Source organism: Colletotrichum spaethianum (assembly GCF_022836535.1).
Source record: "Colletotrichum spaethianum MAFF 239500 DNA, contig12, whole genome shotgun sequence".
NCBI lineage: Eukaryota > Fungi > Ascomycota > Sordariomycetes > Glomerellales > Glomerellaceae > Colletotrichum > Colletotrichum spaethianum.
Genome location: NW_026054782.1, coordinates 778,436 through 793,710, shown reverse-complemented (window position 1 = coordinate 793,710; position 15,275 = coordinate 778,436). Strand labels below are relative to the sequence as shown.

The following is a 15,275-nucleotide window of genomic DNA, read 5'->3' as shown; positions in this document are numbered from 1 at the left end:
TGCTGATGCATGTCAACACACGGTTGACGTCAATGATGAGAGTTGCACGTTGATGCCAACATTTCATGTTTAAAGCTTGCCGCATTTGCAATGGGGGCATCGTGCTGTTGTTGTGGAAGTCGACACTAGTACAACACGAACTCTTTCTCTTCCGGCTCGGTGCTGAGGTATTCTCCACGCATGAGGCCATCGATGTATGCGTCTCCCCGGAAAAAGAAGCCCCCTTCTGATCGCTTTCGCAAGACGATTGGAGAGCGTGTCCCCCATATCAATGTGACGACATCGCCGACTTTAACCACATCATGTCCTAGCCCAAGCATTCCCTGTGCAGTCTTGAATAAGACTCGGTTTCTGGTTCTTGAGCCGATGCTCCGTCTCCAACGAGTCGCAAATACATCCAATTCTTCATCATCCACAGGCACTCTCACCGCTGAGCCCTTTTCAATCCCGCCGTTAAAGTATTGCCTCACAAATGCTGCCTCTTCGGTCGTCAGTGTGGCAGCGTCCACACGTTGAACACGCATCATGCGAGGTCGTAACCGGTTGAGTTCGTCCTTGAAGGGTCGAGACCGACTGTCGTGTGGAAGATCGCATTCACCGCATGTGAGAGTCCGCCAGACATGATCATCTTCGGGGCCGCCGTATTTGGGGTTGAGCCCAGTAAAAGCAATAACTGATCGCGCCCAGGCATCTGGGTCCTCCAACTGCGATGCTTCGTAATGGGAGTATTGAAGCCAAACCGGCGCCTCCATGACCTCAGTGACCTCGTCGATCCAGCAGCCGCTCAGACATACACTAAACGTACCGTCTCTTCTCACGGCGTCCGTAAATGCTCGCTGTTGGGTTTTCTTTACAGCTGCCTCGAAGCTGATAACATAACTGATAGGATAGGTACCCCTGCCATACTGACCGATATCTCGCCAATCCGGAACCCAAGTTGGCAAGATCCCGCTCAGGTCCCCGGGTTGTACGCAATCAAGAAAGAAGCCGGATCGTTCCGGGTTGTTCAGCAAAGCTGCGGTGACTTGAATAAAAACCTCCTCTATCGACAGCGAGTAGTCTGCCTGAAGGTACCCCATTTCATCTGCTCGCAATACTCCAAGTAGACCGAAAGCGATATCCCGCGGATCTGAGGCGGAATAGTGAGGTCGACCCGGGCCGGCGCCAACTCTCCAGATGATGTCAGCCAGTCGGACGTCTACGCCCGCCTTCCAACTATTGCGGACTGCAAGGGATTTAGTAGGGTAGAGAGCGCGTGACATGCCTCCCTCGAAGAACGACCATGCTGTACGTTTCAGTTTAATGCAAGGCAAAAACTCCCACAGTGCGGTAAAGGCGGTATCGAAGACGTCAAGCGAGACGCTCCTGGTCCCAACGACCACCACTGCCTCCCAAGCCAGAGTGACCTCTTGTATGATCCATATGCGGTGCCAGTATTCCCTCTGAAGTATGTTATTAATGCCAATTTGTAGCGGAGGTGTCTTTTGGGAGAAAAAGTCGCATAAAAGTTCGTAGACGGCTAGTTTCATCTCCGAATTTATTTCTTGGACATCATCTGGAGAGGTGTTCTGCTCAACCTCGGTTGAGATACTCCCAATATCCACCGAATCCGAACTTGACTCTAGCGTGGGCGTAAACGGTTCGCCCTGTGAAGAGAAACGAGAACTGATGTATGATGTGATCGTTCTTAATCCCAAGTGCTGTGATCTGACGCGGCTTCTAATGTCGGTCTCGTTTAGCGCTGGCCCAACCCGCAAAATGAAGTCCATTGCAGCATCACTCTCCCTGCACCCAGGACCTAGCCACATGTATACCATCTCCGCGCCGCTGAAGATATTACGCATAGCATTGATCTGCCAGCCCTTCTCTCCTAGATTGGCCTGCGCGATACAAACTGCATCAATCCACAGCCACGAGTCCACGCCGTTTCGGGCGAGCTGCTGCAGCGCTGCGTGTAGATTCCTTGTGACAGCGAAGGAAACGCCATCAATATCGACTGTTAAGGTGTCGCCGGCGTCGCCCCAGACATACGATAGGGCCGAGTAGGTGACGTCGTCATCGTCGAGCGAAACGTGGCGGATTTCGAGTGAGATTTTGTTGTCTGTCTTGAGCTCCAACCCGGGCAGGGGACGGAGCCGGACCAGCCTGATTTCACGGCGGTCTTGGCTGAGGGGCATGTGTGTATACATTGATAGACCTGTTTCTTGCTCGGATTTCGATTGTGACGATGGTGCCGATCGGTTTGCACTTAGAGGAAGGGTAATACTTCGACTGCATGACAATGTCTGGGAAACAAGATGAGCGGCGGTGGAAGAACTGTTGCCTGGATGCATGGCGGAAAACTAGGCGTATGTTGATTGGCTACTTGAAAATCCATGTGGCAAAGGACTCCTATGATGTAAGATGAACGATCAGGCTGAGCATCAGGGAGCATTATCCGCAAGTTGTAGCGTCTCCCATTAACACATCGAAATGCTACTCGGATGCTCTGATTTACAACGGCTATGTAAACATAAACTGTTAGCAAATTACTTGAGAGATTAGGGAGACAACTTAGTTACAAACGGCTACTCAAAGAGAGTAATGAAATACCGAGGAAAATAGAAACAATAAGACCACCGGCTACGTGATAGCAAAAGATATATGATGCCGTTAGATTAAAACAGAGCAAGCCTAAACGTGTTACTCACCGAAGCAGACAAAGATCAACAATAGATTTAGCTGTTGACCCTCTCAAGAATTCTGTGCTCCGTCTGAACCTGGTCCAACGAAACGGGCCAAATTACCGGGTTTCAAAGCTTCAAATGGCAAGATGCATTGCCACGAGACTAAATAACGCTGATGTCTAGGCTATATGTAATACTAAGCGTTACTTATACCGTCTGACGACACATATTGAAATCTTCGGTATCGTCATTAACTAGGAGCAGACAACATGGGAAGTGGCCTGACACACCGTCCACTATAAATTCCAAGTTAAGTTCCCTTACATAGCTATTAAGAACAACCCGTGAAACTTAATGTGAGTTGACGAATCAACAAATATAGAGCGAGCTGTTGGGATAATGCAGAGTAAATGCCGTTCCTCAAGGGCAGTAAACACTACAATGTACGCAGTGTTCATCTGCAACCTCGAAAGCCTTCTGCGCAGGTTTCAAGAATACATGAGCCGAAAGAAAAGGGTTGGATATGTCGTTAAAGGCTTCAGTTGCCGATAGAGAACTATTACGTGCAAAAGTTGAGGCGCTAGAATTCTTTTGAATGAAATTATCTCATGTTGTTGGACAAACTCCTTTTAAAGAGGTCCGCTTCAACTGCCGTTCCAACGTTTTCCTTCAAAGAATACTCCCAGAAGTCATGAATGGGGGAATATACTGTGCTGATCCCATGGTGCTTCACACTGGGTATCCTAGCTGTCTGAGGACTATGTAGATTTCCGCAACAGATGCTGATCGAATATCCTCATGCTCTGTGTCACCGGCATTAGCTTCGCTATTTTTTTGCTTGTTCTCGCGCAACTGCCAGTATTGAGGTCGGGACTTTTGCTTCATGATTACTTCTCCTCCGATTTGTCTCCGGAACACTTGAGAACCCGGTCGCTCGGGATAATCCGAGTAAAACAGCTCAAGACGTGGGATCCATATGAGCAAAGGTCGCAACTCGCCCGACTCATCAGCTTGCAATACCACACCAGCCCCCAACAACCCAATGTGCTTAACAAACGACAATTGCAAGTCATGCTCCAACAGGGAAGTTGGTAAATGTGTGCTTCTCGGCCTATCGTTGGGCAGAGTAATGGTTTGTAATTGCTTGCCAAAGATACATACCACCAACCCAACTTGCCTGTCAGACAACAATTGCAAGTCATGCACTGAAGGAGAAGTTGGTAAATGTGTACCCCTGGGTCTGTATGTGGGCAGAGGAATAGGTGTGCAACTGTTTGCCAAAGGCACGGATCACCGAAGCAACTTCAGCGTCGAACAATCTTCCCACTACAACCAAGGCATCTTTCACTTCGATTTCTCATTCTTCTGAGACAACTCCACAAAAGATGAGCCCGAAATTTCCAGCACTAATAGCCAGATGGACCCAGACATGCAGCGTTGGGGGCCTCAGATTTGACAAAGATGTCGCCACTAAATGGGCTGAAGACTTCTGCAAAGAGGCACGCAAGAAGTAATGGAGTGACGACAACTGCTATAACGCAAAGAATGACGGTAAGATGGTCAAAACCAAAGGAATTTCGGTCTACGGCAACAAAAATGACGACAGGTTATCTTCATATAGCTTCCTTATACAAGTCTTCAAACCCAGTAGAGAGTACGCAGATGGAAAGCTCGACAATGAGAAAAGGAGGCCGCATACCCACTGGTGTGAGCCTGAGGGAAAGGGTTCTAACCTGGAATCTGCCCTCAGATGGTTAAGAGAAGATCAGCAGTAATGCCAAACCCAACTGCAAGCGCTTCTTATATGTGAGTAAAGACCTGCTGTTGTTACTGGCGCTACAATAGCTGATATATCCTTAGGTAAACCGGACCCTAATGATGCAGAGAAACCTTCGGGAGGGAATCGTGCGGGTCTATGTCTCCAATGAACTATTGAAGTGAGGGAAAGGATAGAATGATGGGGACTCGGTTGCCAGACAATCGAGATCTAGCAAAAACAACTTGCTTGTAGTCTACGGACCTAGAAGTGACTTGTACTTCAGTTTTTGCAGAGTTTTCTGCTTATCTTCCCAGCTATGTAACTTTCCCGCTTTCGTTTCTGTTAATTTTTTTAGGGTTGCTTCCCTCTTTTTCTACAAATCCAGCTGTTAATTAACAGGTACATCATCTTTCTCTTTGAAATAACAAGATCACATTCAATAGATGATTGGTCTAACTTTATGGAAGTGGTATTGAGCGTGAATGCTGTTCCTGGGTCGCAGCGTGCACAATTGATGCGATCATTTTATCATTTGTCGTGTCTAACAGAAATATCTGAATAGACACTCTTCACATTGATCTATGTCTCATTATGGTTAAAGCCGCCAATGTGTTGGTTGGGGCAAGTCACGAAGAATATACATTTATACTGCCGAGAAACATAGATTCAAGGAAGCAGGTTGATTGATTCGAATAACCGTGATATCTGAGACATAAATAAGATCTATTTGAGATCATTATCGAATATCTGATTCCCATCTATGTCGGTTGCTTACTGCTTCTGCACTTGATCCTGGAAAAATACCATAGCGAAGCCCTGGTGGACGCTTTTTGCCATACCCTTCAGTTCTTGGTGTGCAGAACAACCATTATCGTAATAGTTCATATCTTCTTTGGATGCAAATGTAGACACCGCTGCCACCGTGAGACCCTGAGCTCTTTGATCTGCTACGGCGAGACCAGCCTTCACGGAAATTATGTATGGCTTACTGTTCTGCATCAAGTCAGCTATGAGTCTTCCTATTCTGGCATGCCATATAGAAATAGCTGAAGGTTGCGTAGTTAGCCAAACGCAAATGGCTGGCCAACGTACTTTCAGCGCTTTTTGAGGCATCTGTCGGTAAAGTGACAATATCTTTCCTTGATTGTCCTCATCGGGGATTAAAAAGAGTGATTCTTGTAATCTGCCCAGTCATATTGAATATACGGTTGAAAATCCACTGCTACAATAAAATCTAAATGTAGTGAAAGATGGTAACCACCTGCCGTGGTGATAAACCTCACTAGGTATAGTTGATAATGAAGCTGCTTGAGAATAGAAGCCTTTTCCCCTTCATTTTGCCATCATATATGAAGGATTACACTTCAGGTTGTATTGCATGAGTACTTCCGACCTTTCATGATACCCCCGCACTTGAGATTCATCGCGGAAAAGGGGGTTTCTTACGTTCCGATACTTCGGAACCATTTCTTGGATCCTCGGAACCACCCTGAGCGACCCCATTACCATTTTATTGGTACACGTGAAAGTCGATATAATCAAAATTCATCGACATAATGACGAGTAGCGCATCAATCCTTTGTTAAAAATTTTTTGAGGAGGATTGTGTTTATCAATCTTGCCCATCATGAAGTCTTGGCTGCCGATCCCTCCAAAGTCGCACTTTTCGCTACTGAATATTCCTTTTGGAGTGATATCCAGCAGGGACAAGCAACTGCACCGACCTGCTATCGCCATTGGTAGTCATGTTCTTGATCTCGATGCTTTTTCTACCGGAGGTGGCTTTGATAAAGCGTCGAATCTGCCGTCTGAGGGCTTGAAGGTGTTTTCACAACCCACTCTTAACGCTTTTGCTGAGCTTGGACGACCGAAACACCGCGCAGTCCGTTCCTACTTGCAGGAGGTACTGCTGGAGAACACACCACATCCCGACGTTCTGAAAGACAATGAGGCTTTGCAAAAGGCTTGCTTAAGACCTATATCTGAAGTCTTTTTGCACCTTCCATTTGCCATTGGAGATTACACAGACTTTTTTGCCGGACGAAATCACGCTCACAACGTGGGTGTTCTTTTCCGTGGACCGGCCAATGCTCTTCAATCAAACTACAACCATCTCCCAGTCGCCTATCATGGTCGTGCAAGCTCAGTTGTTGTCTCAGGGACGCCGCTACGAAGACCTTGGGGCCAAGCACTCCCGGCACCTGGTGCGGCCGAGCCTGTCTTTCGACCATGTGCACGCCTCGACATCGAACTTGAGATGGGCATGTTCATAAGCAAGCCAAACGGACTCGGCAATCCCGTATCTGTCAAAGATGCTGAAGATCACATTTTTGGCTATGTCCTTATGAACGACTGGAGCGCAAGAGATATTCAGCAATGGGAATACGTGCCACTTGGGCCGTTCAATGCTAAGAACTTTGGAACAACCATAAGCCCCTGGGTGGTACTAGCAGATGCGCTGGAGCCTTTCAGGACTAAAGGGCTTGAGAACGATATCCAACTGCAAAGTTATCTTCGAGAGGAACGTTTCGACAACGTTATAGACATCAAGCTGGAGGTCTCTTTGTCTCGTAAGTCAATACTTCTCTGACACTTTTGTTTAAAGGTCAAAATATTAAGTTTGACAAATTCGTTACTGGGATAATATTGACTATTCTTGTCTCATTCAGCTTACGAAGACGAGGAAACAGTCATCACGCGTACATCTGCCAAAAACCTCTTATGGTCGTGGCCACAAATGGTGGCCCATCATACTATTTCCGGCTGCAACCTTCAGCCTGGAGATCTTTTTGGGTCGGGAACTATTTCTGGCACTGAATCAGGTGCGCAGGGAAGCTTGTTGGAACAGTCACAGGGTGGCAAGACGCCAATCAAATTAAGCGGTGGCCAAGAACGAAAGTTTATCCAGGATGGCGATACTGTGATAATTCGAGGCTGGGCTGGCGAAAATGATGGTGAATTGGTTGGGTTTGGTGAATGCATAGGACAAATTCTACCTCCTGTTTCATTGTGATTCAAAGTTTCGACTATTTAGCGATATCAACAATGACGGAAGTTGGTGAAAGTGAAACCCAGTACTTCGGCACTTACGATGATTGTTCGTCAGGTTCATTGGAGTAGAGTAGGGTCAGGAAACAGAACTGCTACGATGAAAGACAACCATTAGTCTTACTCTTGAGTTCAGGTGTCTACAATCAAAAACTCGTCTTGAAATTTCTCGCGAAACATGGCCAGTCAAATTGTCCTCCTTGAGTAAAACCTCGCGACCTGTCAATCGAAACCTCAAAAACTAGTTGCATCGGTGACAGACTCTTGCGCTTTACTAATTGAAATGTGTAACTCCACATACACATAATTTACCTAACCTTGGATAGGCTGCAACAAGCGGACGTTCCTCGAATGCGATATGTATGTTCCCTTTTACAAGCAGTTTCACCATAGACTGCAATCCGATTTCGCTTTTACTTTTAACCTCATGTTTATCTCCGATTTAGATTGGTGAGGATTCCAGGACCAAACCCAGTTTTTTTTCTTCGGATAGGCTACACTGGAGACAAACACAGGAAGGCGTTATGTCGGACTCGGAAACGTTTGCGTTCCGCCGTTCCGAGTGGCCGAAATTCACAACTGCCGCTTGTTACACCACATGCACCAGAACTCTAATGGCTGGACAATTACACGTATGGAGATATTACGCGACAAAGGTTGCCGGTATTGATACTCGGGATGATGTAGTCACCGCGGAGCTTGTCAATGGGACCGCGGCTGGCTTGGCCTAGGCTATTCGATCAGCCCACCCGAGCCGGCCGTACCATGCTCACATAACATTTATCGATCGCAAATGCGTGGCAAACTCGAGAGTTAATATCCAGTCTTCGCGGCCAGTCAATAAATGCTCCGGATTATTTTCGCGTCGTATCTTGACAACCTTGAGTAAACTGGACGATTGCAACACTTTCCGCCATTTTTGAGGGTATCGTTCCATAATTTGACTCAACAGAAGCAATCATGCCCGTTTCTAAATTCCCCTTTGAAGAAAAGTACCAGTATCTCAATGGTTTTGGATCCTTCCATGAGTAAGTCTTGAATGCTTTACATCACTGTCCACAAGACAGAGGCCCACCTGATCACGCTGGCACTAAACATGTAAATATCAGATCAGAAGCTATAAAGGGTGCCTTGCCTATTGGCGCCAACTCTCCCCAGAAGGCGCCGTATGGTTTGTATGCTGAGAAGCTATCCGGCACAGCATTTACAGCACCTCGGCATGAGAATCTTCAAACATGGCTGTATCGCATCATTCCTTCGGCTTCTCACACCTCCTTTGAGCCATTGAAGCACAACATACCTGAGTCAGGGGGAAAGCTTCATCAGATTCCGAACCAACTGCGCTGGGATCCATTTGACATCAACAAGGAGACAGATTGGATCAGCGGCCTCCGGAAAGTTGGTGGTGCTGGCGACCCAGCCCTAAAAACAGGACTAGGCATCTTTATCTTCGCCGCCGGACGGAACATGGATCCCAACGTGGCTATGTATTCCTCAGACGGCGACATGCTAATTGTGCCCCAACATGGTATACTCGACATTCAGACGGAATTAGGCAACTTACTTGTACGGCCCAACGAGATTGCTGTTATACCTCGGGGGATCAAGTACCGAATAGACCTTCCATTGAGTCCCGTCCGAGGGTATATCCTAGAGCTGTACCAGGGTCACTTTGTTCTACCGGAGCTGGGGCCAATTGGATCAAATTGTCTGGCGAACCCAAGAGACTTCCAGGTTCCGACTGCTGCATTCAACGAGGATTCGATTGAGTGGTCCATCGTTAACAAATTTAACGGGGATTTCTTCATTGCGACACAGAACCACACCCCATTTGACGTTGTGGCCTGGCATGGAAGGTACTATCCTTACAAATATGACCTGGGCCGCTTTTCTGTCATTGGTAGCATCTGCTTCGATCACCCGGACCCCTCCATCTACACTGTTCTTACAGGCCCTTCGGATCACCCAGGAACAGCCGTTGCTGATTTTGTTATCTTCCCACCTCGATGGCTTGTGCAGGAGGACACATTCCGGCCCCCATGGTATCACCGCAATACAATGTCCGAGTTCATGGGCCTAATTTGCGGTGACTATGATGCCAAGACCGGAGGTGGTTTCCGTCCCGCTGGAGCTAGCCTGCACAATGTCATGTCGGCTCACGGACCCGATGCGAGCACTTTCGAGCGAGCGTCAAACGCCGAATTGAAGCCGCAGAAGATTGGCGAAGGAAGTATGGCTTTCATGTTTGAAAGCTCTCTGATGATCGGGGTCACAGACTGGGGCTTGGAGACTTGTCAGAAGGTCCAGAAAGGCTACAGCGAGGATAGCTGGAAAGGTCTTGTGTCTCACTTCGAAAGGCCGGAACAGAAGTGAACTTCTATATAGAAAGAAGAGGTAATATCCTCTTTCAGCCTTCCGCTATGAGAGAGTGAGGCTTTTCATAGCGATGGCGTAGTTCGCTATCAATTGGGCCATGGACAATCCAAGTTGATGTATCTTATGGGTGGTAACAATCATGTCAGCAGTCACTAACCATCACTTTCATCACTGTACTTTCCCAAACGTCATACTAAAATAAAATTTAGTAAGGAAACTCTTCATCCGTTACGTCGTATAGTCAATAGGGTATCATTTCATCCGCTTGAGGGGCAAGGGAAGATGCCTGAATATGTTTGGCTTGGAAGAGGTGATGGAAAGGGTGTAAGGAAAAGAGATGTATGTAAAAGATTTCAGTTCTCCTACAACCTTTAAGGTCGCAGTGTATAGGGGAAATAAAAACTGAAAAGCAGTGGAATGTTTGTTCAAGAGCTTCAAGAAACTATGCCCTTGCTGATCTGATTCAGCTATCTCTTACCCCTTCGACTACGTCTGAGACAACAACAGGAACCCCAAACTTGGCTTTCCCTCTCAAAAAGTAGTACAAAAGACCCGGAAAAAGCCATCCCGCCATAACAACTGTAGAATAGTTCATGTTTTGGGCAGTGACAGGCTGAGATGATGGAAACGTGCTGAAAACAATGACAACGACCATCCAAATAAGACTGATGACGTTCAACAGGGGACCCAAAACGCCTCCAAGTCTGAAAGGTCTATGTTCATCCGGCGGGAGCTTCTTTCTACCCACTAGCAGCATATAAGCAATCGGAATACTGTACGAAAGGTAAATACCAATGATCGCCATGGATAGTACAGCATTGAAGGCAGTAGTATTGCCCAGGTAGAGAAATCCAAGCATCATATGAACCGCTGTAACAGAGGCTATGGCCGTTACAGGAACCTGATGTCGTTTATTGATGTAGCCGAAAGATGCGGCGAAAGGTACGGCGTTGTCTCGGGCAAAAGCCCAGAGGGTACGTGAGGCTGAGGTGATGCCGCCGACTGTTGCAGCTATAGCTACAAATATGAGCAGCAGGGATAATGCTGTTGCTCCAGCCCGGGATCTTGTGACATCCAGGTATATCTGCATGAAGGAAAGCCAGTAGGAGTAGTCAGAAGTGACTCAAGGGAGCCCGTTGAGAAGAGAAGAACAGTACAGTAGGTAAGGCCCATCAGGCCGTTCACAACCACACTGCCGACCATAGCAATAGGGACATTCCGTGACGCGTTGGGAATTTCTTCTGCCATATGGGAAGCAGCATCGTATCTTTGTAATCAGCAGTTATCAAAGCTGCTTCAGGACATCCTGTCATGCCGCATCTGCAGAGAACTTACCCAAGAAAAGGGTACACAGCGCTGATAAGGCCTACTTGTCGAAAATCCTTGCAAAATTCTGTATCAGGCAGCTTTGCTAAACTTCATCTGGAATTGGAGGCGTATTTCACCTATTAGGCTTTGTGACAATAATGATTGTTCTTGGTGTCATAGCCCCTAAGAATACCGCGTCGTTTGTGTTCACAGAGTTTGTCAATAGCAGCGGCTGGGGCAACGATGGGATCTCTTAGCTTGTTGCTTTCTCAGCCGGACTGCAAACACAGTCCCTGATTATCATCAACGACGACTCATACGTTCCACAGAGATGGCAGGGCATGTTCTTCTACTGGGCTATCTTACTATATTCGGGTGCTCTGCACATATGGGGTTCCAAGCTGCTTCCACACGCCAACATGATTTCAGGTAAGCACCGCCGCTCAAGAGTGCTTGGGCAATCACGGTAGAAGTAGCTTCCCATGTTGCCATTAGGCATAAACAAAGGGCGCCTAAGGTTGGCAAGGAGAATTGTCGTTTCAGCTCTTGCTGGTGCCCAAGTTGTGCCAGACGCTCGTCATCGGTAGTTACGACATAGCCGGGGACTGAATTAACTGTTTTCAGATGTTCGCTAGTCTTCATCTTGTTGCGATCCATGACAGTTTGGTGACCATTTGACGGGGTTCGGATCGGCGTCGATGCGCTATTGAATAGGCTTTGTCAGTTTCGTTGATTCCAGGATAAACATTCCTATAGCCAGGACGACGCAGGAAGATTACAGATATTTCGAAAGAAGAGCAGGTAGACGCAGAATATGGCTGTATCGACTTTTGGAAATATGCTTAAGAATCGGGTGTATCTGCTTAGTTTAAAAAGTTACATGGCAGTGCCGTAAATGGATTGCGATGAACGATACTCTAATTGCGAGAGCCTCAACTAATGGACGATGTGACAGAGAAAGTGCCCCAAAGCTGAGAAACCATTATGTGCCCACAGACATGGCGTTTGACTCTTCTGGTCTTGGAGCCGAGGGTGGGCGGTTTCCGCATTCCGAGTCAGATCAGCTGGCAGACCATGCATTGAATGAAACGTACAACAAGGACAATCTTTAGCCAGGTTCCAACGACCTGTTATTCTACAGAGGTAATCGTGACCTGGTGGTCTGTTACATTCAAGCAAGTATCGGCTCTGCACAGTATACTTGTGACTTGCAGACAATGCCGCTGCCTAACTTCCATCTTTTGAGGAACTACAGAATAGGAATACCAGTTCTCTGTCTTCACTAGATAATCTCTATCTGATCCTTGACTCTTGAGTCATATTGCTGGCATCCTGATGGTGTAGAATTCAGTACTGCGGAAGACTAGAAGGTAAAATCTAGGAAATCAGGGCATTTGGAAGAGCCTCCATGTCTTTTGGTGTCAAGCAATACACAATTCCATCTTCTTAGCACATCTTGCAGAGGTAATCTCGGTGATACGCTTAAGGTTTCTTACGTCTCGGAACATAACTAGGTTCCGATCGGAATGCACCCCGCATTCTCCACAACTTATCCCGACGTTCTGTGCGGGGCGTTCTTCTACCCGCATCTAGGTACTGGGAGAGTCTGGGGGTGGGGGCATAGCGTATGCTTGGTGTTAGTAATAACCTGTTCCGAAAGTTTTGTAACGAAGCAGCACATGTCTGTTATGGGACTGTACCGATGAGAACCGCCGGGACTGCCAGTAATGCTCGGGCCACGGCACCGAGGCTGGGCAAGGACGGCAAACTCTGCCCCTCTTATATATCAAACCGGCAGTAGGATCTGAGGAAATTCATGTCAATCAGTATCACAGTAAACCATTTGACACTATCATCGATTCCTGTAGTTCAAGAGCGTACACTGTCGCCATGGCCATCGCAACAGCCATCTTTGCTTTGAAGCAGAGGGTTCTGGAACACGCTTTGCAGTCAGCTATCATTTCGCTTCTCCTCGCACCCCTCATCTACGTCATTGCGAACGAGTTCATCCGCTCAAAGGCCAGAATTGCAAAGCTCGATGGTCCTCGAGGCTTACCCCTCATTGGCAATTTGTGGGATATCCGGGTCAATGCGGCAGAGCAATACCGTAGATGGGCAAAGAAATTTGGAGCGGTCTACCAGATCCAACTGGGAAATGTCCCTGTTGTGGTTGTAAACTCTTCTGCAGCAGCCAAGGCTCTGTTCGGACAAAATGCCCAGGCTCTTAGCTCGCGTCCGGAATTCTACACTTTTCACAAGGTAAGTAGAAAACCTAGTTACAGATACCGGTGGAATCTACCATCAAGTCCTAAAGCTAAGAAACAACAATCAGATCCTTTCCGACACCGCCGGCACAACTATTGGTACTTCTCCATACAGCGATTCCTTGAAACGTCGGCGTAAAGGGGCTGCGTCAGCTTTGAATCGGCCCTCGGTAGCGACTTATGTGCCCCATCTCGACGTCGAATCCAGAGACTTCATCAAAGAGCTATATGAGTACGGGAAGGCTGGAGAAACTCCTGTTGATCCTATGCCCATGATTCAACGGTTGTCGTTATCTCTAGCGCTAACTCTAAACTGGGGAGTTCGCATGAGCAGTCAGAAAGATGGACTCTTCAAGGAGATTACCCATGTCGAGGAAGAAATTAGTCGCTTCCGATCAACCACTGGTAATCTTCAAGACTACATTCCGTTGCTTCGTCTTAACCCCATAAACATGCAATCGGCCAAGGCCCGGGAGGTGCGCAACAGACGCGACGCCTACCTCACGGCGTTGAACAAAGGTCTCGACGAGCGGATGGCCAACGGCACGCATAAGCCATGCATCCAGGCGAACGTTATAATGGACAAGGAAGCGAAGCTCAACCAGGCGGAGCTGACCTCTATTAGTCTAACAATGCTCTCTGGGGGACTTGACACTATCACTACGCAAGTGGCTTGGTTTGTTGCCATGTTGGCTCAGCGACCGGATATTCAAGAAAGGGCTGCTTCAGCTATTCGAGAATTCTATAGCGAGAAGCAGCCCATGTGTGATGCCGAAGACGACCAAGAGTGCAAGTACATAGTCGCCTTGGTTCGAGAGTCTCTCAGATACTATACCGTTCTGCGACTTGCCCTCCCCCGAGCTTCTGTGCGCGATGTCCCTTACGGGCAAATGATAATCCCTAAGGGCTCTGTAATCTTCCTTAATGCATGGGCCTGCAATATGGGTAAGTCATAGCACAATAACACTCCACGTCAGCATAGCAGATAACTGACTCATCCCAGACGCTGAGGTTTGGTCTGACCCTGAAGTCTTCCGCCCCGAGCGTTGGCTAGAGCAACCGGACGCACCTCTATTCACGTATGGTATTGGCTACCGCATGTGCGCCGGCTCGCTGCTAGCTAACCGGGAACTCTACATTGTTTACATGAGACTACTCAACAGTTTCAAGATTGAGAAGTACGATGATGTCGACCACCACCCCATTTCTGGCAATGCCGATCCCACTTCTCTTGTGGCTATGCCCAGGCCGTACCGAGCGAGGTTTGTGCCTCGAAACATCAATGCACTGAGAGACGCCTTGAACCCTACTGGGGAGAAAGTCTAGGACGGCCAATCTGGTTTGAAAACATTTGTATATCCAAAGCAGGAGATAATTGGTTCATATAGAAGATGAATCATAAGAAGAGTTTGGGAAATTATCAGCAGAACTATCGATATCACCAGTCAGTTGTGCAGCAATAACTGACTAAAAGTGAATAAACTGTGTGCGTCTAAGCATGTATGGATAGTGTCGTGAAGATCTCAAGTACTTAGGAGCAGACAATGCGGTTGACAGGCACATATCCAAACCCCTACATCTAGACAACGAGCTATTGTACTCCCGGTAACAACCCTTTGGTAGCGAGTCAACCGTCGCAACAATAAGAATAAAGGTGTCTCGCTTTTTGGCCGGCAATGCGCACAGTATATACGATACGTTCTGGCAGTTTCAACAACACTCTGTCGGTATTGTCAATTTGACAATGTCTAAAGTCACAAAAGGAAGTCATCATCTCGACAAGCAACTCCCAGTACTTGAGGTTTTCAGTACCACCAATATTTACCTTGGTAAGTCAGATAAGGCCCCAAAAGT

The 15,275-nt window shown here is 47.4% G+C and overlaps 3 protein-coding genes across 3 annotated transcripts; 2 read left to right on the top strand and 1 right to left on the bottom strand.

Annotated features, from left to right (window-relative positions):
* Positions 1-125: 125 nt before the first annotated feature.
* ColSpa_05546 (heterokaryon incompatibility protein 6, OR allele) lies at positions 126-2,177 on the bottom strand (the record flags this gene model as incomplete). The annotated part of the gene is made up of 1 exon (XM_049271758.1): positions 126-2,177. The coding sequence occupies one exon, from the start codon at positions 2,175-2,177 to the stop codon at positions 126-128; it is 2,052 nt and encodes a 683-aa protein (XP_049127715.1).
* Positions 2,178-8,433: 6,256 nt separating this feature from the next.
* On the top strand, positions 8,434-9,846 carry ColSpa_05545 (homogentisate 1,2-dioxygenase; the record flags this gene model as incomplete). The annotated part of the gene is made up of 2 exons (XM_049271757.1): positions 8,434-8,501; positions 8,583-9,846. The coding sequence occupies 2 exons, from the start codon at positions 8,434-8,436 to the stop codon at positions 9,844-9,846; spliced, it is 1,332 nt and encodes a 443-aa protein (XP_049127714.1).
* A 3,201-nt stretch (positions 9,847-13,047) lies between these two features.
* ColSpa_05544 (3-hydroxyphenylacetate 6-hydroxylase) lies at positions 13,048-14,747 on the top strand (the record flags this gene model as incomplete). Its single annotated transcript, XM_049271756.1, has 3 exons — positions 13,048-13,416; positions 13,472-14,366; positions 14,425-14,747. The coding sequence occupies 3 exons, from the start codon at positions 13,048-13,050 to the stop codon at positions 14,745-14,747; spliced, it is 1,587 nt and encodes a 528-aa protein (XP_049127713.1).
* Positions 14,748-15,275: the final 528 nt, after the last annotated feature.